Source organism: Haliotis rubra, unplaced genomic scaffold (genome assembly GCF_003918875.1).
Source record: "Haliotis rubra isolate DU_JTF1 unplaced genomic scaffold, ASM391887v1 Scf185, whole genome shotgun sequence".
NCBI classification, from domain to species: domain Eukaryota; kingdom Metazoa; phylum Mollusca; class Gastropoda; order Lepetellida; family Haliotidae; genus Haliotis; species Haliotis rubra.
In genome coordinates, this window is record NW_025765836.1 from 726,935 (window position 1) to 754,550 (window position 27,616).

Consider the following 27,616-nt stretch of genomic DNA (forward strand, 5'->3'; position numbering starts at 1 on the left):
GCGTGATTCAAGGACCAGTTCTGGTTCCAAATTGAGCAACCGCCAAATATGTCTTTACTAGACCAGACGGTACAACCATGCTTGTGTCAACCATGCTTGACTGGGGATAGTTAGATCGAGCTGTTGGATTATCTTCAAAACTGGGGATAGTTAGATCGAAACATTGTTTGTCACTGGAAGTACTAAGGTCTCGCGAAGTGTCATGACCTAATTGCTATAACATCCATGGATTGAAATGTCTGACCTTTTTAGTTTTATCTGTTAAACCATTTTGAAAGAGCAGTAGAAGGTTAATGAACAGTTTGATGTCAGTTTTTCCACTCCTAATGCACCTAGAACTTCTGTCTTCTGAGTTGAAATATTACAGAACACACATCAGCATTAATTGTTTATTATTCACATATGTAACAAGTATGTCATGCACATATATCAACAGTTTTGTCATTTTCAAACATGATCCGGATGTCATACAGGAACCATATTTGTTTTACAAATACACCACTCCAAAAGCAAGGCTAACTTTAACTAATAAATATAAATAATATAATGTAGTATCCATTAACTCTATAACCGAAGTGAGAAACAGATGCATTTCTACAATAAACTTGTGAAGGGAGTTATCTCCCATCTGACAAAACGTATAAAAAGGTATTTTATCAAGGCAGATGTGATTCAGATTGAGAAAATAACACAACTAAGAAATTAAATAACTTTTATATTTAGCACTGGTAATTCCGAATTACCTGTAAGTAGTTTGAAAGACAGGATTGAATCTGAATATTGGTTTGAATGGAAACAATGTGAAACCTACTCTCCATGACTGCAGAAGATATTCAGATTTAAAGGTCACAGACAGGGTAATAGTAAGACACGTTTCAGATTCCAGCACTTATTGTTCATCAAGCACTAAAATATCTCTCCAGCTCTCAACATTGTAAATGCATGTCTCCTTACCTTCCTTGGCATATAATTTATGTTGTATGGATCATTATTGTGTTTACTGAAAACTAACAATTCAGTACTGGGTAATTTTGTTAATTCCTAATCATTTCTTGAACTTGACAAAACAAAATAAATTAGCATTCTTATAAGTCAGCTTTCAAATTAATGTATTTTCGATATATCTTTTTTGAGCTAACTGAAAACTTACCCTACAGTATTGGTATATTTTTCTTATTCTTGAATCATTTCAGGTCAAAGTATTTCTTTGCATCACATGCATGTCAATACCTACATTGTTCTTACATTCAGATGACCTCTGTTGAATGTTCCCGGAAGTGGGGCATTATTTCAAAGGTATGTCACTGATAGCATGTGAGGTGAACCTCAAACACAATACGAAGCACCCAATGTTGGTTCACAGAGAAATTGCACAAGTTTGAGTTAAGCGGGTGAGATTTATCGGAGCGGGGTGGACATTCCTGCCAGAGTGGAGTCCTCTTCCCTCTCCTGAGCATGTTGTTTCAGTTCCTGGAGTGTTCGTACAAAGCGTGACCATTCGTCAGACTTCGGGTTAGCTATATGCTGTAAAAGGATGGAGCGTTATTATTCTTCAACATTTAATAATATCTAATAACAAACCAGTATCTCAAATGTTTCTTAAACTTTAGTTATGTGGTGGTCAATACATAAAATTTCAAACTCACTAGGAGGCACTGCGACAAAGAACTAAGGCAGGACTATAAGATTTTGTAATAGTGCTACATACCTCCCCAACATCGAAAATGGATATTTTGCCGAGGTCATCTCCAACCCCGATATGGTGGCCACTCTGGTGCCACTTCAGCTGGTTCAGGGCCACATTATCAACCACAACGGATGCTGTCGGCACCTGCAACACAAACAGACAATTAACATACATAACAATGCAGGGTACAAGTATAGTCTCGTAACATGCTCCTTTTACTTCCAGGTATCGTCCCGCCATATAGCTGGAATATTGCTGAGTGCGGTGTAAAACTAAACTAAACCTCCAGGTATTGTCTTGAATCAAAATTTAAATTATGGCACAATGTATTGTCATGCATTGAACTGTTAAATCATTACACACCTTGTCTTTAAAGTAAACCGATCCTGAGCAAGAGCTGTCCTATCATAATAGATGTCAATACCTTTATTATCCATGACAGTTATTATTGAAAGCAGAATCTAATGTAATTCCCCCTAAAATGACATTGGATTTCAAAACTATAGAAACTGTTTTCCCTTAAGACTTACTTCTGTCTCATTGTTGAGATGCCAGAGATCAAGTCTACCCATCCCATCTACACTGGCGAAAAGAGCAGGGTGGATGGGAGACCACTGTACTCCGTACACATAGTCACTGTTGTCCTCGAAGGAGTGGATGAACTTCTGGTCCTGTACGCCAAGGCAAGGAATAGATTAATACTGAGTGAATAATGATACTATCAGTTTATAGTGAATGAATAATTTTTAACACTGCATCAGTAATCTTGCAGCTATTGTGTAACACAAAAATCTTTGAAAGCTATTCCAGTTAAAAAAAAAATGCTCACAATTTTGGTGAATTTGTAATGACTGACCTTTATACTCCATAACTTGATGGTCCAGTCGAAAGATGATGTGATGAAGTACGGAGAGAAGTCAATCTGTCCTGGAACCGAGTGACAGTCAATGCTGGTAATAGGGCCCTGGTGGCCCTCGAACGCCTCATTGATCCCAGCTTTTCTGTAGAGAGCAAAATTAGTAAATAGTGTTTACCTTCAACACAAGAAACAAAGTGAAACTTCAAATTTATTTGCATGTACTCTAGAGATTCTACTTTCAAAAACATCAAATGTTCACAAACTTCAATCATGCCAATCACACATGCCATAACATACAATGCCTTAAACATTAATCCTGATCCAACATCCATCATGGTAAACACTGTTACAATACCCCAAATTTAAGAGTAACTGTCAGAGATCACTTTATTATCACCTGAGGCCATGCCAAGGAATGATGAGGTGATGCCCACCAAGTAGTCTTGCCAAGGGAGGTAACCCTAGTGTTACTACCTGACAAAATTTAATATTACCCACTTGTTTTAAAGTGTACACAACTGCAGTATATTTCTTGAGAAATCAGAATTTTATGGCCTACATCTGCTACTCACGTTCCATGTCTACATGCAGTGTAAACGGTGCAATCTTCAGCCCCTACAACAAAGTTGTTGACGTCACATGACAGGAAGCAGAACGAAGTAACGGCCACAGACTTGCTCTGTTTATGTTGCAACTCCATGCTGTCCTGTAAACAGATGCACCCCACTTAAAAAATAGATCACAAAGACAATTCCCTTAGGGGCAGATTTAACATAGAAAATAATCAAGTACAATAAGAATGAAAATTGTTTATCTGAAAAATGCAGTCTACAGTCTTCACAATTTAAGATGTGAGGTACTGCTGAACAGATATAATATTTGAAAACCTGAGATAAAAGAAATGAAGGTGAAATGGGATTTAAGATTATTTTCAATGGTGACATGCTTGGATGTGTGTGGCTGCTTGTGCAAGTCCAGACTTATGTTGTGTTCTAGAGACATCATTAAATCTATTGCCAATAGGATGAAGCATAAAATCACAGTAGCTACTCTGAGGGCTTACAAAGACTTTACCTGTGGTTGTGAGAGCATGTCGAGACTCCAAGAGCACATCTTGCCATCAGTGGACACACTGATGAGATTGTGGGCATTCTGGGTGCCTACCACATTCACACAGTACACTGGGTGCTGCAACAGAATAAACTTGTTACAGTGCATTAAATGACTATTTAAAACAAATTTTCAGTAGAGGGAAATGATTAAATCAAATATAGTCTTTAATTTCATTTAGATTGGAAGTTGTTCTAACAGTTTGCCACATGACCTCTCAGAACTGTCTCCATTATTTTGTTCACACAAGGGTGGCAGGACAAAAGTCCACACCATGTCTGATATATTAGTATTATTACAGAGTTTAGCAATTGAATGTTACTGAATGGCACAGTCAGAAAGATACTAGTGATACCATGGTGTCCTGTAGAAGAGCAAGGCTGGACCAGATAAGCCAGTAACAGAGTAATGATACAAGCCAACCATGGCATGATTGCATACAATTACTGATCAGTTACGTCACTGAATCTGATCATCAATTCGACAAATTGGCACAAATGCTGGGACAGTTCTTCTTATGCAGTAATACTTCAGACAGGGTGTCCTATGTAATGTATGGACTCTTGACTCAGCAGTCCCACAGAATAAGTACCTTACATCTAGATTCACCTACCGTGTGGGCTGCAGCAGACAGGGGTGTCCGCTGCACTGGGGTCCTCTTGTTGACTCGGTTGTCCCACAGGACAATCTGACCAGAATATGTACCCCCTACAACTAGATTTGGGTGGAATTTGGCAAAACAGCTGGACATGACTGGTGACTGAAACAGAAAATGTTTAGTGTTACCACTAACACACATTAAAAATAAACATGATCTTGGGACTTTTAGATAATGGCACAGACAGTTATATCAGACTGACTGACTGAGTTTGGTTTTTACGCCGCTTTTAGCAATATTCCAGCTACATCACGGCGGGGGAACACCAGAAATGGGCTTCACACATTGTACCCATGTGTGGATTCGAACCCGGGTCTTCGACGTGACGAGCCAACGCTTTAACCACTAGGCTACCCCACCGCCCCTTATATCAGACACATGTTATTAATGATAAAACAGAACAAGAGACCAGATCATGTTACCTACCTGGCAATGGAAGACATATTCCGGAGAGTCCTTCTTAAACTTCATGTTCCAGATAAGAGCAACTCCATCTGGGTCATGAGGTGAGTCCTCATTTGTATTGTATGAAGCCACCAGGAGTTCTGGGTGCTGAGTGGACCAGTCCAGACTGGTGATGGTCCGGTGCTTAGACCAGCGCTCATCATAGAAGTCTCTGTTCAGCTTTAACCTCTCTCCTGCTAGAGCATCACTAGAAAGGAACAGACACACGCCTACTGATTCATTCTATTCATAGAGATCAAGGAAGATCACTGGTTTAAAACACAGATCAAGGAAGGAAGTTTTGTCAGCCTCATGAACTTATTTAACAAGTCAAAGTTCATAATCAGACATGTAAAAGTTTCTTACCTACTTAGACCTAAATCAGATGAACTATTCACATACTAACATGCTGGCAGCTTTCCTTGTTCCAGCAATACCTTACTCATCATACGCCAACACAATCGTTAAAGAGTTTGCATTTAAAGTTGAGCAGAAAATGATATATAACAGCAATAGTTGAACCTACTCTTCATTGCCTTCCCTGTCTCCACCAGAATAGTCCATGAAGATGTCAGTATCTTCAGCCATAGCTCGCTCGATGACCCGAGCCGACTTGAAGAAGAATGTCTGAAAGTCATCACTCAGCATGATGCCTTTCTTCTCCTCTTCACTCATCTCACGCACTAAGCAACATACAAATGGGTATACCTGTATGTATGACACAATTTATCAGCTTACACCTCATCCGCCATTTCACTGCTAGGTAAGTATCCATCATGTTTAACCAACAAAAATACTCATCTCGTACAGAAATCCTGCAAAGCATATACACTTTTTAGTAATGACATAACACACTCTATATATAATATCCACAAGTTATTCGTACCTTCCCTTAGCTACCCTTTATTTGTGAAACCTATTTCATTTTATTTTTTTCTGATTGGCTTTCATACACATTTTTCAATCAGACCAACACTAAGTTTTAAAAAGGTAAATGCAGCTACAGTGCTGAGAACCCGAAAGTGAAGAGATTAGCAAAAAGGCCAACAACCAGACAAACACTGTATTTATACGTTTAAGAATAAGAATAAATGTTCATTCCCTCACAATAGGGATGTGTACTTCTCAAACATTTTCTAAACCAACCCTCTCTATGGAGTCATGAATAGCATCTCATACAGACCCCAAGACCTTTTTCTGAATAAAACAACCATCCCAAATTCCAGCCCTTCTCAAATGTATCAGTCACTAATCATTCATTACTCAGCTCTATGAAATTAGGAGACATAAGAGTTCCTTCATACCTCAACTTTCATTCATATGACTGTTACTTGGATTACAAAGAAGTATTTCTAAATACCATCAACAAGTATATCATTTTAGTTTCCACTGAATGAGTACGATTTTACATTACATTAGTCCAACCTACCAGGGCCTAGATTTTCAAAGCTCTCTTAGCGCTAAGATAGTCGTAACTGCCATGCATTAACATAACGACTATCTTAGCGCTAAAAGAGCTTCGAAAATCTAGGCCCAGGTCAGGTGTGTTGGGCATGTGAATCTCTTCTCTCTATCAAACTAACCTGGAATCTTCTCTTCCTTCTTCTCTCCTTCCTGCTGGGTTGGGGCTACCATCTCCACATGAGGCATCCGGTGAGATGGGCCAGTCTCCACACCCACGTCCATGGAGTCGGTGTCCGCCTCATCATCTGATTTTTCGGGTTGTCATAAACAAGAACTATGTGTTAATAATTCCATGAGGCTGCTCTTAGAAATGGCAGGTACAACATTGGCAAAACAGAAGCATTAGCCACAGTTAGTGTAGTTAGCCTTTAGGTGGTTACAAATAAAATGTCACATTTAGCATAACCTTGACTTAGTTAGGAACAATCAGCACATGGTATAAACATGCCACACATATTGCACATTACAACACAACTTCAACAATACATATTATTAAAAAAAACGTTTCAATAATTCCAATCATGAAATAGTTCCATGTCTGAATATTTTTATGTCATATATTTGTAGTATTGTGGTATACAGGTATAGTAAAGGATATATTTAATAACACTCAAGAGATGGTGACATGCAATGAAAGAATCAATATAATACACAAGGAACAACTCTCAGACAAGGAAACATCCACAGTGAGGAAATACCTGCAAACATCAGATTCATGCAAAATGACACAAATCAAGCATCATCAGTTTTCAATTTTGTTTCAACAAACCAATCAACATTTGTAAAAATGACTTACTACACACTTTACACCAAATAATGTACAATAATACATTCAAACATTAATTTCATTTTTAAAAATTCAAAACATTAACAATTTCTTCTTAATAGTACCACTTGTAAAGGCCTTTTGGCTCTGAAAAGCAACATTATGATCATACAATTCCTCCACAACGTGCGCATTGCTGCAATGATTGTGATTTAGAAAAGCCGTTTTAATATATTATCAAATGTCCATTGAAGTGTATGATATTACTTCCTTGCTGCCCTATAAAGGTATCAAGCCCCTACAAATAACAGCACAATGATGTCTTGTTTGATATTTCACATAAATGCGGTCACAGACAACGCCAACACAAATGTGACTATCAACATGATACATCACAAGAACAAGTTTCTACTTCAGATGATAAATTTAACATTAAGCAATGATCAAAATTAATCATGGGATTCTTGTCAGAGCTCTAATGTTTATTATCTGATATTGATGGGGTCCCTAGTTTTAAATACTTTTGGAGCACAAACCAAAGACCCCAGGGCCTTTTTCATTTTCAAATATTGACAAGATTTATGTATGTACCATTCCCAAGATGTATATATTTAATACACTATTCCAGTGATTTATTAAGTATTTTTTTCACAGACACTGCACAGATAAAACATCTACAAGATTCCTTAATTTCCACTGCCTCACCCATTTTACCAGAAAATCCAACAGTTCCAACAGTTCAATGGACATTTCATAATATACATGTACACCAAAGCCCCATCTAACATGCAAATGTGACAGGCTTTCTGGTTCTTCAAACTACACTTGAAACATGCACCATAACAAAGCAGTGGATGGCTGATCTGGTGTCTACTGCCCTGCAATGAGCACTGCTGTATGAAATCTACATCCCGATGCACAAGATGTCCCTTGGCTAGTGGCCCATGGAGAGGAAGGTCCATGCATAGGATCGACAGGATCGTGTTTCAGGATACATGTGGTTTACACAGATTATGTGGATTTCAGAGATATACAACACTTTGAATGTGAATATTGGACAGATCTGTGACATCAACAAATTTCATAAACTCTATTGAAATATACAACGTTTGTCAGTACATGCATAGAAAACCTATTCTGTATAATTTAATTTATTTCACGCTAAATATCGAGTGAATTTGAGTGAACCAACAATTCACATACACTGTTTCCAGGGTCTTCTGTTAGTATCCAGGTGTTTACATTTGGAAATGTCTTCACAATGTTTCCAAAACTAAACCAGACACAGTATGAGATTATTTCTGTCTGTACATCACCATCACCCATTGCCAATCTTGAGGAGAATAAACTACAAGCTTTTCAGCATTCTTGAACCAAAGCATGTGTGAAGATAACATGACATCTGCATATAACAAGAGTAATCTTCAGATTTTGACTGTATGTAATTGAAGAAAAGTCATGTAGATCCATTAATCTTTTCGTGTCAGGACTAAAAGATAAAAATACCTTTCCCATTTTCTCAATCCTGACAAAAACGTCTTAGCTGAACACGTTTCTCAAAATCACAAAACATTCTTGTTCAAAGTTTACAGTTTTAAGGGAAATATGACATGTTTGCAGAGCTTGCAAAAAATCAACTTAAACGTTGATGAAGTACAAGACTATGTGAAATGCTAACTACTGGACAAGTGAGAACATCTGTGAAAGTGAAAAATATCAAACAGACGGCTTCTTATGATCACCAAAACAAGTTGTAACATTCATGAAACGCCCAAAGGTATGCCTGGAATAATATTGCCGGCATACATTGTAACATTCTGCACATAAATGCACCTTCCAGTCTAAACAGTACTTCAACACTACAAATTGGGCAATTGGGGATAATACTTGTGCAAGAAGCCACAAAATAAACCATATACAGAAATATTAAAAATCAAAACACAAAGTACCTTTCCTGTAACCCCTCATGCTCATAATGGAACCAATCCCAACACCTTCAAAAGAATGTTATGGATTGGTCCATTATAACTAACACAGGGGAACTGCTCATGCATAGATCTTTTGTAGCAGCTGACATATGGTATTTGACACTAAGGATAAGCACATCTAGCATGTCTTGCTCTAGAACCTATGTGGGTATTGGAAGCCAGAGACATAAAGACAGTCACAGCAAATAGAGTGTACAGCTAGCACAGCTTGTATGTGACACAGGGTCCAACTTCCCCCCTCTCAGGACAGACAACATGCATGGAAAGGACAGTACCTCAACAATTTCATTTACGGAAAGAAGCGATTACTTGCAATGACATAATATACTTTCTGAGCACCAACTCCAATACAGTTATCAAAAAGACAAACATTTGGACATGTAAAATCATCAAGAACGGAGTGATAATACATGGTAAACATGATAAAGGTATATTGTTTGATAGGCATTTTCACAAGGAGATGGCGGAAGGGAAATATTTGGGGAGAGAACTGCTACGATATACTTTTATATTCACCTATGGGTGCAAGTCTTAGTAAGTCTCAGTAAGTTGTAACAATCAATAACTATTCCTGAAAGCATGTATGTTCCTTCAGTCAACTCTTTTATCATTATGTGTCAAGTCAACTCCATGAATCATATACTTCTTACAATTATTTCCCCTTGTTTGTATTACATATCCTTTCATTAAACTTCATAATTCATTTTCTTCCTAAAGTCAACACTTCAAATTGTTTCCTTCCTAATTCACAGCCAAAAAACTTCAAAAGCCACAACCTAAAACTTGGCTCTCACAATACTTTTCATCAGATTTTAGTGTTATTGTGGGGACATTTTTTTCTGAGCTGACTGGAACAAGCAGAATCTTAAAAACTTAGACTAAAAATGCAGACAACACTTAACTTCAAACACTATTTATTTCTTAGAAGTGAGAGAGTGAGTAGGTTTGTATATCACTTTTAGCAATATCCCAGCAATTTGGAACTCCAGAAATGGGCTTCACATACAGTATACTTCCAAGTGAAAACTGCTTGTATCAAGTGAAAACTATACCTGTACCAATGTATTCTTATGTAGCAAGTTACATGTGATCTTAATATGGTAATGTGTAAGTACGTCTACACCCAAAAGGAATCATTTATTTTATCTGTTTTCCCCCTTAATCTTTGCATCAATACTAGTCTTCAATGATCAACCACTTCATCATTCCCAATCACTATCATTACTTCAATGTTTTTCTTAAACTAAGAGCCTCTTTAAGCTACGACTGTATCTTCCAGCTGACTCTCAAAGAGGCTCTGGAAGTTCCATCTATGGACTCGAGGGAGGGAGGGAAGTTGGACTCACAGAGAACAAGAGACAAAATGGAGCCTGCTGATGTAGCCAGGCTATGACAGGCGTGTTGTCGTGCACAACGTTTACCTTCGTCCTCCTCACTTTCATCCTCATCATCCGTGAACTCGTCATCCCACTCCATATTTGGATACACGAACTTTGGGGACCCATAACGAGGGGAGGACCCTGAACACGTATGGAGGAAATAGCTAACATCACAAAACCCAGAACTATGTCTCTCCTTCAAGTGACTGCACAACAAGTACAAATCTGAAGGTGTCTCTACCATGTCTATTCTTTATCCATACCTTTTTTGTTCGTGTGTTACTACCAACTTCGAGGTATTTATATTTCTTCTGTTGCTTTACAATACATACTGTTTGTATGTAATAATGAAAAATTACCGAATAGAAACATTTACAAATATATTTCTGCCATTCTGTACTCTGAAGCGATTTCTTTTGGAATATTCAATATAGTCTTTCAAGGTTCCAATATGGCAGTTTGCTTACAAATATTGAAAAAAAACATGCAAAGTTCTGTCAAACTATGCATACATTTACAATAATAATACTGGCACACAAAAACTTTAAATAAGAAATACACTTTTACAGAAACAACTGAAGTATACAGGTCCACAGTAGCATCTGGTTACTCAACTCAAACATACCCAGTTTAGGGCTGCATGTGCTTGAATCTGAATCTAGAAAAGGAAAGTAGCAAAAACGTTTGAAATTAATGTGACTGGGTCGTGTGGAGGTTTTTGGTTACTTTAGTGCTGTGACTAGTCAACTGTCTACTGGCGTGGTCTGCATGTTGTGTTAGGACGGGTTAGGGGAAGCTGCACCAGGGTCAGGACCATAACACTTTCTTCCAGAACAAATTAGGAACAAAAATTATTCAGTCCAAGAGGAAAAATGTTTAAGAGAAAGAGATTTAACTAAATATATCAAGATACAAATTTCTTACATTTTTTATTTTATTTAAAAAGCAAACAAACAAAAAAACAGCAACAAAACTGAAAAAAGAGTGATCAACAAATCTGGAAAATAAATAAATGATGATCAGTGAAACCTATTTAAAAACATAAAAGGTAACTTGGTGTCAGAAAGCATTAGTAAGATATTTTACCACACATAAATCTACAACCTGAGATATTGAATAACATCAAAACTAGAGCTTGTACTGTAAATAGAAACTGGGCAAAGTATTATAGAAAAACTATATCAGGATGTCAGATGCTTTTGATAGTTCTATCATCTGAGGAGGACAGGCTGTACATGGCTACCTGCCAACCCTCCCAATAATAAATCTGGAGAATTACTGCACATGAGGACGTTCATGGCTATAACCTCTTTAACATGTTCACACAGTGTGACATACAGCAGAAATAACTGAAAAGTCAACAACAGCTCATACTTTCACATAATGCTCAAACAAAGTTTAAACCAAGAAAAACAAGTACCAAATCTAAGAACTTGTAAATTCAGCAGAAGAAAAGTGGAGCAAATATCAAGTACTTCCACAGAATGGTTGAAGCTTGCTGGTGATGTCATCAATGATGACTTGGGTTATCTCCCTTTTCAAGAGACGCTAGAAGGCATGGACTAACTTACGGTACCTCTATGTGGAAGGTGCATTTATTACTGCAGAAATGTTACAGTAACATACCGACCCCCTTGAATTGCTCATTTTCAACATACATGCAAATTTAGACTTTTTAGATGAAAAGAAAATAATTAAAAAATCCAATAAAAACTTTCACCAAGATTCATAAAAAGCATCTCCCCCAAAATGAAAATCACTTACCGTAGTAGTCCCACGGCCCACGTGCTAGCATTTGCAAATGAACATTGTCAAATATTAGCAGACGCTGATCTCAGATCAACCAAATGGTTTCAAATCTGATATTAAATATTTCCCTCCTTTTTTGAGCCTCCCCATAAAACTTTGATATTAAAGATCAGTCCTGTAAGACTTCATGATTTCATGAGATGAAGTTTGTGTTTAGCAACTCAAGATTTAAACTTAAATAGATCTTCACTTGCAAATAAAAGTGGCAAAATATGAGAAGGTAAACTGCTACTCACAGCAGCAAAATTATGAAAGTAAACTAGCACAAGAAATGTGAATAAGTAACTGCGCCAAAATGTGATAATAAATCTGATCAAAACTTGCTACTATTTCAGATTTCAAATCCAAGAATCCCTTGCAAAGAGGAAATGTCTCTAACAACAGTAATTTGAAATACTGCCATTGTTCTTCCCATTGGTTAAGTTCTTTAAAAATCAGCCTTTTTTCTCAGTAGTAATAGTGAGTTTGTATGCCATTCTCATTCTGACACAAACAGATGTACACTGTTCAAACAAATTTACCTAAAATCAACATAAAATATTTTGAAAATAATCTGAAATATTCAGCACCCTGCCCCCTCACCGGTAACTCCCTGGATATGACACTTTTTGACCATGTTAAAACATATCAGTTCAGTTATTCAGTTGGAGCACAGTTTTGATCAGATAGACAAGTGCGCAACACAACAGTCACAGGAAGTATGTCACACCATGTGACCTGTTTGCCCTACAACAATGTCGACATCAGGGGGAAGACAGCAGCAGACACCAGGCAGCAGTATTATTTCTGGATTATATATGGGGACAAACACCATAACACAATAACCCACAGTATCATATAGTCATAGAAGAAAAACTGAATTTCTATGGCACTTTCTGAAATGTATTCCAGATTCATGACAACCCACACACCTACATTCAGATTCTTTTTTTCTTTCTCAAAAATAATAGTTGTGATGAGCCTTGCTCATCAACATTAGTCATCAACCAGATTAAGATCCACTACCTTAGACTGTCGCACTTATTTCTACAAAACTGTTCAAGCCACACCGTCTTCAAACAATGCCTTTCTTTGGGTGTTGTGTCAGAAACAGGCCCCTTTCATTTCCACAACACTACATGCCACAATGTATGGTCAAGTAATAAGTCTCAAGTGCAAGCATAATGCACTAATAATTATCCATTTCAGGTCTCAGATGAGGACATTGATCCTTATACCACCTACCCTTTGCCCAAATCCTAGGAAATAACATCAGTAGCATGCCATCACTAAAACATGCTTTCATTTATCCTCCAGAAAGAGGACCACAAACTTGTCTTCCATTATTTCTATCATCGACAAATTTAAACAAATCCAATCTACAGTGACACAAGAAGAGGCGTTGGCTGCAGTATCTCTGAATACACCAACCAGCCAGGGTCAAGTCCAACATGTATATTCCCAGGTAGGAAAAGATGGACAACTATAGGATAAACACAAACACATCAGATGGTCAAATCCATGAAATGGATGTAGCAACATGCTCCAACACAATTGCAGGAAGAGGAACACTGTCTGGGATCTTATTGGACACTACCATGTTGTCTCAATAGTGTAATTGCTGCCTGCTGTGTACTGCTGTCCACAACATCCAGATGTGTGATCATAATCGTAACACACTCGGGAATACTCTATTTATTGTTCAAGTTTCTATTTTCTTACATACCCATCAATTGACTATTAGTTGTTCAGCATGAACTGTCACAGTGAGAGAACGAGTAGGGTTTAATGGTGCTTTACCAGTATCCCAGTTCTATTATGATGTGTCAGCTTATTGTGAGAGGAAAGACATTGTGAGGCAGGTATGAAATGTTAACCACTTTGGTGAAACCCATGAACACAGGTGTGGTGCTGACAAACTTAGACATGTATTTGGTTTGAACTGTGATTTGAACCTGCAAAAACAGGTGATGCTATTTTTTACAGAAAACATGGTGCCTTAGACATGTCCTCAGTTAATCATTCACACTATAACTTCTTCTACATGTCTTCTTCAGAACAATTCCAAATATCATTCTATGATGGCCATAATAACGCTGACCGCCAAAGGAACACAAACCACCAGGTACTTAGACATTTTCAAATATAAGACCAAAGTATCAAAGGACATGCATGTATCTATCTTCCACCAGTGATGATGTTACCTAGGCAACAAATACCATTTCCAAGTACTGGCATACAAAAAACAGGAGAATGTATACCATGATCTATCACATACTGTCTTGTTAAGGGTTAGTGTCAGTGTATTAATGTTGTTAGTGTTATTCTGAAACCAAGATGAGTGTTTATGTATAACATAAGATCAATTCAATGTTTAATCAGCATGCAATTTGACCACAAAAATCATCCAACAGAGGAATGTGCATCCACTCAGAAAATAATCTTGCATCATGACAAAGCTATTTCAATGAAAGCCAATACAAAATATGAAAGCACACAAAACAACAACCTTATTTTCAGAAACCCTGAAGGGTTTTTGCTTGTCAATTTAAGAAATGTCAGAATGCAGACAATAAGATTTGATCAACTTGCCATCTCAAAAAGAGTGAGTTTACTTTTTAAAAAGAATTTAGAGTCATCCCTTGATCCATCAGATTTCTAATCTATGTTATTTTGTATAACATATTGGGTACAGTCATAGTAATTGTGATGATTATCATGAGTATAGGGCATCATCTCAAACAAATGTTAGTATGTATTTTCATATAAAATGTTAGAAATATGGACCAAAACCCACCTTGTAAAATTTAGTAATTGAATGTTTGTCATGAATGAAACCAGTTCTTGACAGTTATGTTAAATATATAATTTACTATCCCAAATATTCCAGTACTACCATCCAGTATTAGCTATTCTCATGAGTTCTACTTAAAACAAATGTCATATCCCCAAATAACCATACACAAGACATACTTTAGAATAAAATACACCAGCCTCAAATCCCAAATGGCTGAGAACATGTGCAAACTTCTTTTCAAAGTCAAACCTAAAAATATTCAACGTTGACACCAACATTCTTTGAGGTCGAGCAAATTATATTCGACAGAAAAATCTGCTCCACGATGGATTAAATAATTTCTGGTGATTATTAAATATTTGAATATTTTCTGACTAATAAATATAATATTAAAATTTTAATGAAATATTTCAGTCCTCTATTCAGGACCATAAAGTTAACTGTTGAAATGGCAAATTGTTGACTACAAAATCCATGTAAACAGAAAGAAAGATACTGGCACATGACAGATACAGCCGCTATGCAGTGATGATAGTCTACAATGACAACTAACGCCCTCTGTGGGGACACTAGCGAGTTACTCACTGGCAGGACCTCGACCGCCCTTCAATCCTGACGTCAAACAAACAGGCGGGTATCAATCTCCATTCATTGTTAATCATGTTTACGATATGATTTATCGGTTTGTTCTTTATGCCACACTCAGCAATATTCCAGCTACAGCAATTTGTAATAATTCCAGTCTGGATTAGATAATCCTATGACTGACATCAGAAGCATCAATCTACACAAATGGGATACAATGACATGCATGCACCGAGTTAGCAGCCTCACGACATGATCTATTTAATCGTTTCTTAGGACAAGTATTCTTACCCAGAATCCACATTACATAATGGTCATGTTCAATATGATGATGTTTTGAAGGAAAGACATGTCAAAAACTAATGCTGCCTATAAAACACTCCTTGAGAAAAACACATAAATCTACAGATTTAGGTGATTTTACTCAGGGTATTTTCATACCCTAAATATAATACAATCATGCGTAATAATAAGGTAACTTACACTTGTTATTCAATAATAATGATATATGATACAAACCATTAAAGGGCCTGTACCACACAAATTTTTATTCTTTTAGAAAAGTTCACATAAAATGTCAAGACAGACCACTGCACAATTAACTCGCAGCAGTACCAACACCTATAGCTGATGGAACTGAAGGTTGGAATAACTCCTTGTACCATTATAATGGCACCAACAAATATAAATTACAATTACATAAAAAAGCTTGAATTTGAAAACCTCGTCTATTATTCATGTTACTACTGCAATGCCAAGGACACAATATTTACATAAGCTGAAATCAAAGTGCAAAAGGTTCCCAACATGAATATTCACAGGACACCTATTCTGATTTTGGAATCCCCATGTCTTTTTTAATCCTGCCACTGTAGGATTATTGCAAACAAAACTTATATGCAATGGAAAAACTCCTGATTGTCTAACAAATAAGAAACACTAACAAATATTAAATTACAAATACGAAATTATTCAGTTACTTTTTGACAAGACATCATCCTAACTATTGACCAGTTGGAAAGCCACGATAATTCCTTGTTTCATACTGTTTCTGTGTTGGTCTTTCACCATACACGTTAGCACCATGAATCACATCATGTCTGCTAAAACACATAAACAGCTGTGCATTTGGAGTGAGTGTTATAAGTATCAAATGAAATGCCAACACTTCACACAGTGTTAATAAATAACACAAACACTGAAATATAGTGTATAACTACATATCACATCATAAAATTCAGTTAAAAAAACAATGGCATATTTCCTTGTGAATGAAACAAATAATCCAAACAGGAACCCTGTCTAGAACTGTAACCTGAAATATCTATGAGTATGAATACAGAAGCATATAAATACTTTGTCACTGCTATGTTGACTGAAGTTTTGGGATTAACCAAATACTTAATAACATCAACTTCCATTCCAAAATACATGTACAGTGACACATGTCACCGTAGAAATTAATTCTCCTCTTGATGCAGCTGCTACTGGTAATGGCTTCTCTACAGTACTCTGTAATAAACATTTTGCCATGAGAACGAGGTAAGGACAGGTGATTACAGGTGACTGGACATGGGCATACTGACCATCCTTGTCAAGCGGCTCCGATGCCACTGTCTGAACCTCCTTGCTGTACGTCACATTTTCCTTGGGTGGGATGTTCGTCTCTGACACTTTACACATTGATAAATTCACCTTTCTCTTGGAGCTGAAAAGTAAGTTACATCTAATGAGCACGATCCTGACACTGGTATTTTGGAGATTTCAGGAAATTGAAAGGATGCAGTGAACTTCATTACTGAATTCTACATGGCGGTATTTAATGAAAGTGGTCTGAAAACATATACGTATAGGTAACCATTAGGAAATATACAAATTTGGACAAAACAAACCAGTGGTAAAAGGATTGTAAGATATCACAATATCCTCTTACCTAATTCTTTTATATTTTCATGTTTACTTAATCAGAAAGTTATTGTTACATTTTTTTTAAACAACATGTATAGTCACTATTTCCAAATAACAGCTGCTTTCCTCTCTGAAACATGAGACAACCCCGGGAAATACCACCATTTTCCAAACTTTGTATGAATAACATGCAAGGAGATTTGTTAATCAACAATATTACCGTAATCTTGCCAGAAGTATTTTCACAGTTGATACAAGTGCTTTATTGGATAAAATTGTTTTAAAGTGATGCTTTTTCATCTGCTATAAGGATCATTATTGATAAAAAAGAAGCATGTGCCCTGAGGCAGCCAATCACATTACAGTAATGGAGACTGTTCTCTTGTACGATAACTTTCACATTTAGATGGAAGTTTTTGGTTGAATCATGTTATTTCAAATGTTTTAAGCAGGAAGTCACAACTTTAAATTAAAATCTGAAACACCATGGACATACTGTTCTAGATTGCTACCTGTGACAAAACATTTCTCTTGGGTATATATTTGCATTAAATATTGTTTCCAAGCATAGATCAAAGCAATAATAGTCAAGATGTCATGCGACTGATATTACACAATCACGAAAGACAAACACAGGTGAAAATAACATTAAACCTGTAGATAAAATTCAATAAATTGAAATGTAATACATGTTTCTGACATTGTGAAAAGTGGGAGATTTAATAAATGATTCATATAACAGGTAGATTTAAAAATTATATATATCATTTTGAGGTGCCTACGCCCTTTCTGGTTATCTGGCCTCAGGTGTCTTGGCTGGTTTTCCAGACTGTGGTGTTGACTGGGTTAATACACAGAAAACCTGGAATGAGTTAACCGCTGATATTACGGACTGCTGATCAAATGGCTTGTAGCCTTTATCAACAACTAAGTCCTAAGCAGCATCCCTTAGTCTCACCTTGATGGAGCAACTGTTTGAGTTATCTCCCCTTGTTTGTTAGGTTGGGCCCCAGGAGGCAGCCCCTTTTCAGCAGTTGCATCTGGAGAAATAATTTCAGCTGTAATGAAAAAATACATTAAAGCACCCTTCACCATATTGCCTTACCCATACATAAGTCCACAAACATACTGAACAAGCATCACAACACCACAACCTCACTATACTTCACTCAGTATATCAGCCTATACCATATTCACCATAATAAGTATCTTGGCTGCTCAGGAAATAGACAAAGTGGGGTAGTCATACAAAAATATACATCATCAGTTAAATCATTTTCATGCAGTTAATTATTTTCAATGTAATGTAAATATACCCATCCTCCACTGTTTTCTGTTAAAAAATAATGCTCTAATGTACCAGAGCTCCGGATAAGATTTAGCTCATGTGGGTACTGTACCCACTGTATTTTTTGGGGAGTGGGTATTATGAATGCTGAGTGGGTATTTCATTTTCCGTTACCCACTGCTTTCAAATATGTGCGTACTTCAGTCATTTTACTCACTTAAGTATTATGTCATTGAGTAAGTTTACTAAGCAGGTATGTTCTGCCTTATGTCATACCTAATCAAAAACAACTTAAATATAATGGAAATGATTTCATAAAAAATCACTGATCCTATACTGACAGTACAACACTTGTCCTATACTAACAGTACAGCTTGATAGCAATCGATGTCTTTTTCATTACGCAAGCGATTTTTATAAATATATTTCGTACGCATTTGTTTTAAAGTTTTGGGTATCTAAAATTTTCAATGCGTAATTGGCAACAATTTTCATTTTCAATGCTGCATATTTTTCTATGCGTATTTTACCTGGATACGCAGCTTATCTGGGCCTCTGAATGTACACAAGGAAAACTGAATTCATGTAAATTCTCTGTGGGGAGTTTTTGCAAAGATTACTTACCTATTGGTCTAAAAGATGATCAGAAGGGGCTTATTGGAATAGGGCGCTTTATAAGACAAATACAATAGATACACAACAGAAAATATTCCTACTACAATACACTAAAGTAGATAATCTAAAACATTGCTACTCTTGGGAAGGATGATGTGATACTATGCTTCAAACACAGAGTGATAATGTTTAGATGCTTAAGCATCATGAACATAAGCTATGTTGCTGGATATTACAAAATGTAAGCTTGAAAATGTTAAAACCCATACTGCTTTTTTGTTTTCAACTTTAACACAGCACCATCAGTTTTACGAGTACCTCTACACTGAAATTCAGAATGGTCATCTGGTTAATAATGTTCGTAAATATCAGCTATTCTACCTCTTATTTTGCCTTATATGAAAAATAAGATTCTCATCACACTGAAAAACATGAAAAAATACAAACAACCATAGAATGACACAAGACATGACCGAGGTGGTGACTAATTATCATGACTGATAATGATCACTAAAATTGATATTTTCTGTGTTTTTTAATTTCATTGTTTATCAGATTGATATTCTGTTCAACATAACATCAGATGTTTTTCCTGATTCTGATTCCACAATAATCATCAAAATGTAATTGGCCTTGTGAAACAGATTCCAGATCTTTACATTAAAATGTGAAAGAAGTGATTATATAAAGTTTGTCATACTTTGAACGTAAGCTTAAGCTTCCATTTCATTCTTCATATATTTAAACTTAATCCAAGCATTGTATTTAATAACATGTATGGAGTAATGCAACAACCCAAGTGTATTGTAAAATCACTTAGAAATTATTTTGTTTTGACAGTATTCAACTTTTCTGTTCAAAGGGAGCTAAGCGTGTACCTGCAGGAGGGATGCCCAGATCCCGAAGCATCTTGTCAGTTTCAGTCCGGAGATCAGTCGGCGGCTTGGCCTTAGTGTCTTCACTCTAAAATACAGACAGTGATATTACAGCTCTCCACTGATAACCAGTTGCCTTCACAACATCAAATGACCACATATTCTCCATTCTGTTTCTCTGTTATACTTAAACACCATATCTGTGTTTACTGCACAAGTATCTGCATATTGACAAGACTGTTTATCAGTATGAATCATATTTGTTTTAGACATGACAAATATCAATTTTGCATTAAATGTACAATATATTTTTTAACAGTAAACAAGGTAAAGTTTACGATTAATCAAAAAAGAATTCATTCCGTTTCAAAGCATAGTTGTATCATGTGTGAAAAAGTTCACATTCAAAATTCCACACTCAGGTCAACTAAGTCACACATGCCCTTCAAAAAAGTAATAATTCAAAACTAACTTAACAAAAAAAATCACCTTTATGCATGACAAACACCTCTTACTATTTGATCAACATTAAAAATATAAAAAATCCCTTGGGCCATGATAATAACATTTAGGAAGGCTAACCCAGTGGCCACTGAAATATATTAACTAAACAAGTATCAAAGAAACTTAAATTTTAGTTCCAGGTAAGGCATATAGTTTCTGGGAAAATTGATTACATTTACGGTTACGAAATACAGATTATGGAATTCGCAATGTTCATGCTGCACTCGTGAAAATTTATCACAACCCAACACAAAAAATCTTGCAGGACCTGTTTCTACTCAAAAGAAACAAATCTAACTAGGGCTTAAATGTTCTTCTAATGTCTAGCTTTGCCCTCTCCACATGGCTGAATCTCTAATGTCAACTCATGACATTGATGAGCTGTCTTGCTTATTCAGAATGCTAATTTTATTATAGCATCGTCAATAGAACTGTGTTGCGCTTTTTTTTTCTACACTACATCCACCATGTCTTCAAAAATCACCCCAAGGCAGTTTATGATCCTTATTTCTTTAGAACATTAGATGTGACACTTGAGATGTTGAAGGGACTGAAGTGATCATTTGTTACATGAAACACAGAAGGTCCTAAATTGATTCGGGTGAAAGGTTGATGTTTCCAGAAGTTTTAAGGAGACAAGTTGCATTGTCCAAATATGTGTTGTCTGAATGTCCTTACCATAACATCACTTCAACTTTACAACTAAATTGACAAAAACAAAACTGACAAAGGGTTCAAGTTCATTCATCAGACCACCACCATATCGGCATAAACAAACTGAAAGGCTTAAAAAGCTTGACTGGGAAAAGCAGGAAAAGAAAAGGAAAATATTCCACAGTGCCATTTTTGCCTCATTCTAATAGGATTTCTTCTTGATATAAGGAAATACTGATTCAGGCATATCTGGCAATGATGAGAATGTATTCTTAATTTTCTTAAAATATTTTTACTTACAATAATGAACAAAGAAACTAGAATCGTTAATATTTTGGGGACTACTTTCACAACAATTTCTCTATTGAAAAATCTTTTTATAAAGATAGCCATGACACCAAACTTGTTTTGCCCCTAACTTGCATATCTTAGGACATTCTTATGATGGGATGTTCTTCTCAGTCAATATTCAGTTGGTGTCCAAGAATAAGAGCTGATCAGAACAAAACATATATTGAATGGGGACTTATTTCAATTGTTGAAAAGATAAGGCACAGGACATTTATATAATATGGAGCAACTTTAGATAGGATTCTCTTCTACCATATCTAGAAACCCTAAATCCCAATTTGGTATTTTCATCACAGTCTACTTATGTCTGGATTGTTGCATGTACTAATGATCTTGGTGCTATTGTACAAAACAACATTGGCTCTATGACTATCGTAAGTCTTTGTTAAGGTATAGGACTTATGATCACCTTAGCGTTAAGGTTGTTCTGTACAACGGCACCCTGCACTTTCAAAAATCGTAAAACTGGACTGCTTCTAAAATTATTGGGCTTCCTATCGTAAGCCCTTCAAAAAGGCACTTTTAAAAATCCTACTCACTACACTTTTCTGAATATTCAAATTATTCTGGATGAGTGCGTTGGGATTCAAACTATCGAAAGTTTGTTCCAGCTAGCATGCATTAACAACAAATTCTATGAGCTTTAATGGTCAAAATTCTATTCAATATCTATCTTTGTGTACTAAATTGATGTATTTATATCCTGATTATTTCACGAATACCAATTGCAATGTTATGTATGGCTGCTTTATGAAAGAAAAACTGGAGACCGTATGATGAAAAACAAATTTCCCTTGGGACAATAAAGAATTATCTTATCTTATCTTATCTTAACATTACCATGACCACAAGCCATAAGGAACCACTTGGCTACTGACTAAAAGTAAAAGCACTGGGAGCAAGCAAACCACAAGCATTAGTAACCTGTTGCCGCTGTACAGATTCATCTTTAGATAGAGACGAGCTTTTCTGAAAATAACCACAACACACAACATGGAACAAATCAATTATAAGTATCACATTGTAGCATATCAGGTACTGCCAGTGACATGCATTTAGTCATGACATAGACACAATATTCTCATGATCGATATGTGCATAATTTATGCTGTCTTGTTTGCACTCGTCGTCTGGATATGTGCATTTGGAACTGCCCCAAGCAAATGGTGTGGAATTACGATTGCAAATGTCGCATATGAGAAAATCGTAAAACGTCTACGCATGTAGCTTAAACTTAAGTTAATGTTAAACTGATCGTCGTAAAATAGTCTGCATGACTCATAATAATAAAAGATGGACGCCCGAGAATGACACTTCACTCAAACTGTTTCGTACCGGTTGACTTTTCTTTATGCGCTCCTTCTCACTTCTCTCTTTCCTCATTTGCTCGAGGCGAGCCTTCTTTCTCTCTAACTCGGCCTTCCTGTCAGCCATGATGGCAGTGTTTCTGCAAAATCAACCTCTTTAAATGATATCCTTCTCAACTCTCGTCCTCCATCAATTTATTTTCTGCGGAACTACTGTTGACGTAATTCACGCGATGTTCCGAACAAATATATGTACAAAATAGTATATCCCACACAACTTATTTTATATCAGTAATATTAACCTTGATCGTCTATTGATATAAATGTCTTTTGACAGAAAATATTATTGGTTGCTAGGTTTTACGCTCTATTTGGGCAGTCTTTCTTATACGATTGAAGAAAACGTGAGAAAATTCTTGAAAGGTCAGACACACAAAAAACCACATTCTTATGAAAAACACGAAAGTGCCACATTTGATCTCTTTTGACAGATTGAGTCGTATTTACATGTAGATTACCTCTGCCTGTGAGTTTTCGTAGTTGCCCTTTTTGTCAGTTTTATGTCCGCAAAGATATATTTAAAAGGAAAAGGGTCTCTTTGAGAGAATAGTTTTAGGTTGGTACCGCTTGTCTCGTTAGGGCAAATTAATAACTTGTCATAAATATTTTGAGCAGTATTATTTGATTAATCCTGTATATAATGCTGTTCAACATATTTATGCAATACGTAGAGGCCATGGACTTGTTTTCCGGACTGTCTATCAAATTCAAAATTTAATAATCTGAAGGGACAATATGTTAACTAATAAACTCATCTCTTAGACGTCACATATTCTTTCAACTCCACACGTTATCGAATAATATTTGACACTGCCCTGAAAATGTGACACAGAATATGCGTCCAGTGACAGTTAATTTCGTGGCAAAGTATGTGATGCCTCAATAACAGGTGAACTATTTCTTTGAACGAATGCTTTTTTATGACCATATTGATATTTTCTTCCATTATTATCAGTTGTAGCACAAGCAGTACATCATAGGTCACCATTTTATTCGTAGAGCATCATGCGAATTTGACCTCTAGCAGACAGCATGTATTGATGTAGGGAGAAGGTACTGTCCTCAGCTCAATGTGTACATTATTGTCATTCTCTAAAGCGTTTAACATGATAGTTCTCAAAACGCATTTAGGTGTATCTTGCTAAAGCGTATTTTATTTCGAAAGTGACTCGCATTTCGAGAGAGCATTGCATGTTGCACTGGGCACCTTTCAATCTTGACTCGAGATTGTTGTGTAACTTTTAGACTGATCACAATATTTTCTACAAATCGAAGTGTTGATAACAATGGCGACACCCATCAGCCATGTATCTAGGGTACGTGCTTTATATAAAGGCATCTTAAAGCTCCATAGAGGTCTTCCTCTAGAAATGAAAGCGATTGGGGACCAGTATGTGAAATCGGAATTCAGACTACACAAGAGTGCTCCACATCAAGAGACAAAGATCTTCATGTCAGAGTGGACAGTAAGAACTGATTTCTGTTGTAATAATATGTCTTTTGGTAACATGTGGCCGAGTCAAGTTTTAATTATTAATAGTTTATAGGTTTCAGTTTTAAGTGTGTGTATCAGGGGTGGAAATAACTTTAAAATTGCTAGTGTATTCCGGTACAGTGGCACATGTAAAATCACTTGCCCTGATAATTTTTCCACTATACCGGCCGTTTTCTTGTTGATTTTTTAAATAAACAACATAATTAATATTGGAAAGTCAACTGGACACCGGTACAGTGTGATATACAAATTTGCTTGCCCGACAAAAAACCCCACTGGACTCGGCGTCGGGCAATGGGTTATTTCCACCCCTGTGTATATTGTGGTTGGATAGTTTGTAGGTTTCAGCTTTTTTACTTTACAGATAAAATATTACTGTACAAACCCTGGCCCTCTGAGTTAAATGCAATTACTAATTCCGCAATAGCCACGTGCACTCTGCACAAGCTTCTTTTGCCTATTTGATTCAGTTTGTCTGGTCAGCTTGCCATATACTGTCCATTTAGTTTTAAAGGTTGCTGTCACACATAACTTGTTAGCAGTCACATACATATCTTTTCTAGGAGATCACCTCGATTTATGTTTTCATGGAATATTGCTGGGATATGATGAAGATTTCATTATTTATAATGACTGTGATCCTCGACTGCCTAGTTGATACTACAGTAGCATTGTGTTTTGGGTGCACGACCCACCAACATCCTAACCCATATCCGCCACTACACAAATACACTATCAACAACCAAAAGTCTGCATGTTAAGACAAACATGACATCACTGATGCATGCTTTTAGTTTTAACATATAGGTTTGAATAAACATGTAGGGGTATCATGATATGTCCATCTCTTGTATCTACACACATGACACATTACTTGAGTTCAAATACTATATGGATGACAGATTAACAGCAACCAGTTGTTTTTCTGAAGGCAGCTTGCAATCAGGATTAGCATTTTCTTAGTGGCTAATGATTGAAATGCACCTTGAAAATTAGTTTTACCTTCAACTTTGATTCCTGGTAAATAGAATTTGATTTTGTAATTTTAGCAAAATATATATTTCTCAATTTTCACCAAAACATTTTCTGTTTCATTTGTTTTAGAAATACTACATAACATTGGCAAAGCAGCTTGGTCAACGGAAACAGATACAGACGATTGGTGTTGAACTTTCTGAGGAATTGATGGATAATTTCCGAGAGGAACAAATTGGACAGTTGATGGAACTACTGAAAGAGTCGCATAAACCAATGAAAGAAGGGAGCTAGCATTGACGGGGAAATTGTGTGTGTCTGTCCTTGGTGGAATTTAAATAGGGATGTGTAAACTGAAATGAACTAATAAACTTTTATAGCTTTTTCCTGTTATCCATACACTAGTTGAATTTCAGTGAGTGCCAAAATGAAAAGTCGGGGAACCCAAGCTTCCTTGGAGTGAGTGAAGTCTTTACACCTGTAGTAAGATACATTCCAGAGCCTTTGTTATACATGCTAAACATGCTGATGTATGGAAAAAATAACTTGGTAATAATTAGGTACCATGTTTTCAAAATAGGGGGTGACGGGGTAGCCTAGTGGTTAAAGCGTTCACTCGTCATGCCGAAAACCCGGGTTCGATTCCCCACATGGGTAAAATGTGTGAAGCTCATTTCTGGTGTTCCCCGCCGTGATATTGCTGGAATATTGCTCAAAGCTCTGGAATATAACCTCACTCAAAATAACATTTGACTACAAACAAAGTTTACAGTGACATGTATGTACTGATGTTTTTGTAGTTTAAGTGCATTCCTTTTTCCAAAAGACTGTGTTTGTGCTTAAAGCCTGTGAATAATTTGGTGAAACCAGTGGTTGATTGCAAGAGCAATATTCCACACAATCTGGGTATGAGTACAACAATGAGACTATGGTGCAAATGTGGGTATGGTGACTTGATTTTTACCTAGCCTGACTGAACAGTTAGCTGATATTCGAGGTGGACTGACTTCAGCCCAATACATAACTGCATTCATTTGATCAGGTTTTATGATTTTATGCCGCTTTTAGCAATATTCCAGCAATGTCACAGCAGCTGACACTAGAAATGGGCTTCACACATTGTACCCATTTGGGGAATCGAAGACGGATCTTCACCGACTTCAGCGTGACCATTAGGCTAGCCCACCGCCCCCATCGCACTGGAAACTAATATATCCAAGAAAGTGCATGCAAGTCTAGATTTCCACAGTTTCAGGAAAATTAAAAAGTATCTTGGTTCCCTTTCATTATATTTTATGATTATTTTTTATGAACAGTTTTATTTCTGTAAAATATGTTCATTTCAAAGACTAGATGTTAGTCTACCACCTACAGTGACCAATTTCATTCATTCTGTTTTCGGTAATGTGTTCATGGAACTTTGAATGTAATCTAAATTTATTGAGTACATAAGAAATTTCAATGGTTGGTCAGTTAGTTTTGGAATCCACTCACTTTTTGTGTATGAAACATAGTTAGAGACTAACACTTTCATGTTATTACTTACTTTTAAAACTAACAAACTGGAGTGATCTCCCTTTGTACATAAACTCTACAACAATACATGACAAGATGAGTAGGGCTATTCCAGGTTGTATAAAGAAATATCAAAACATACCTGTATATCGAGAAGGTAAACTAATCTGTTTAATGAGAAATGATGTTAGCATCAATAACGAGGATGCCACTCTTCAACCAAAGCCTTCTCCATGCATCCCGGCGTACTATTGATTCAGGTCAGGGACCTGATGGCAGTCTCCATGACGTTGATTCCAGCGTTTGAAGAAATTTCGTATCAACATCATGCGGTATCGCGGCCGAGTATTATCATGCTGGAACTGTAGACCTGGGCCATGAGCGCGCCATGAAAGAGCGAGTTCAGGGGTGAAGCACCTGGCAAATGCGTGCGGTAAGCAGCAGCTGAGAGGTTTCCACGGATGACTAGAAGTCGGGAGCGGTTGTTCCCACAGAAAGCACCCACACCATGCAACTTCCGTCCCCGAGTCTGTCGACTTCCTGT

General features: G+C 36.6%; 2 protein-coding genes across 12 annotated transcripts; one reads left to right on the forward strand and one right to left on the reverse strand.

The window, feature by feature from the left end:
* Nucleotides 1-375: 375 nt before the first annotated feature.
* LOC124273854 (cytoplasmic dynein 1 intermediate chain 2-like) lies at nt 376-23,250 on the reverse strand. 11 transcript variants are annotated; one of them, XM_046709166.1, is made up of 19 exons: nt 23,056-23,250; nt 22,645-22,689; nt 20,215-20,299; nt 18,392-18,473; nt 17,112-17,233; nt 15,526-15,552; nt 12,120-12,143; nt 10,981-11,013; nt 10,398-10,496; nt 6,342-6,467; nt 5,285-5,441; nt 4,741-4,966; nt 4,270-4,416; nt 3,621-3,734; nt 3,119-3,252; nt 2,544-2,688; nt 2,218-2,358; nt 1,709-1,831; nt 376-1,524 (listed from the first exon to the last, which is right to left on the reverse strand). In XM_046709166.1, exons 1-19 carry the CDS (start codon nt 23,152-23,154, stop codon nt 1,399-1,401), a joined length of 2,055 nt encoding a protein of 684 aa, XP_046565122.1. In that variant the 5' UTR covers nt 23,155-23,250; the 3' UTR covers nt 376-1,398. The 11 variants fall into 11 exon arrangements, with proteins under 11 accessions (XP_046565122.1, XP_046565121.1, XP_046565125.1 ...); XM_046709165.1 differs by having other exon boundaries at nt 18,392-18,491; XM_046709169.1 differs by lacking the exon at nt 15,526-15,552 and having other exon boundaries at nt 18,392-18,491.
* An 829-nt stretch (nt 23,251-24,079) lies between these two features.
* Nucleotides 24,080-25,940, forward strand: LOC124273855 (succinate dehydrogenase assembly factor 3, mitochondrial-like). The gene is made up of 2 exons (XM_046709177.1): nt 24,080-24,553; nt 25,687-25,940. The coding sequence occupies exons 1-2, from the start codon at nt 24,374-24,376 to the stop codon at nt 25,849-25,851; spliced, it is 345 nt and encodes a 114-aa protein (XP_046565133.1). The 5' UTR covers nt 24,080-24,373; the 3' UTR covers nt 25,852-25,940.
* Nucleotides 25,941-27,616: the final 1,676 nt, after the last annotated feature.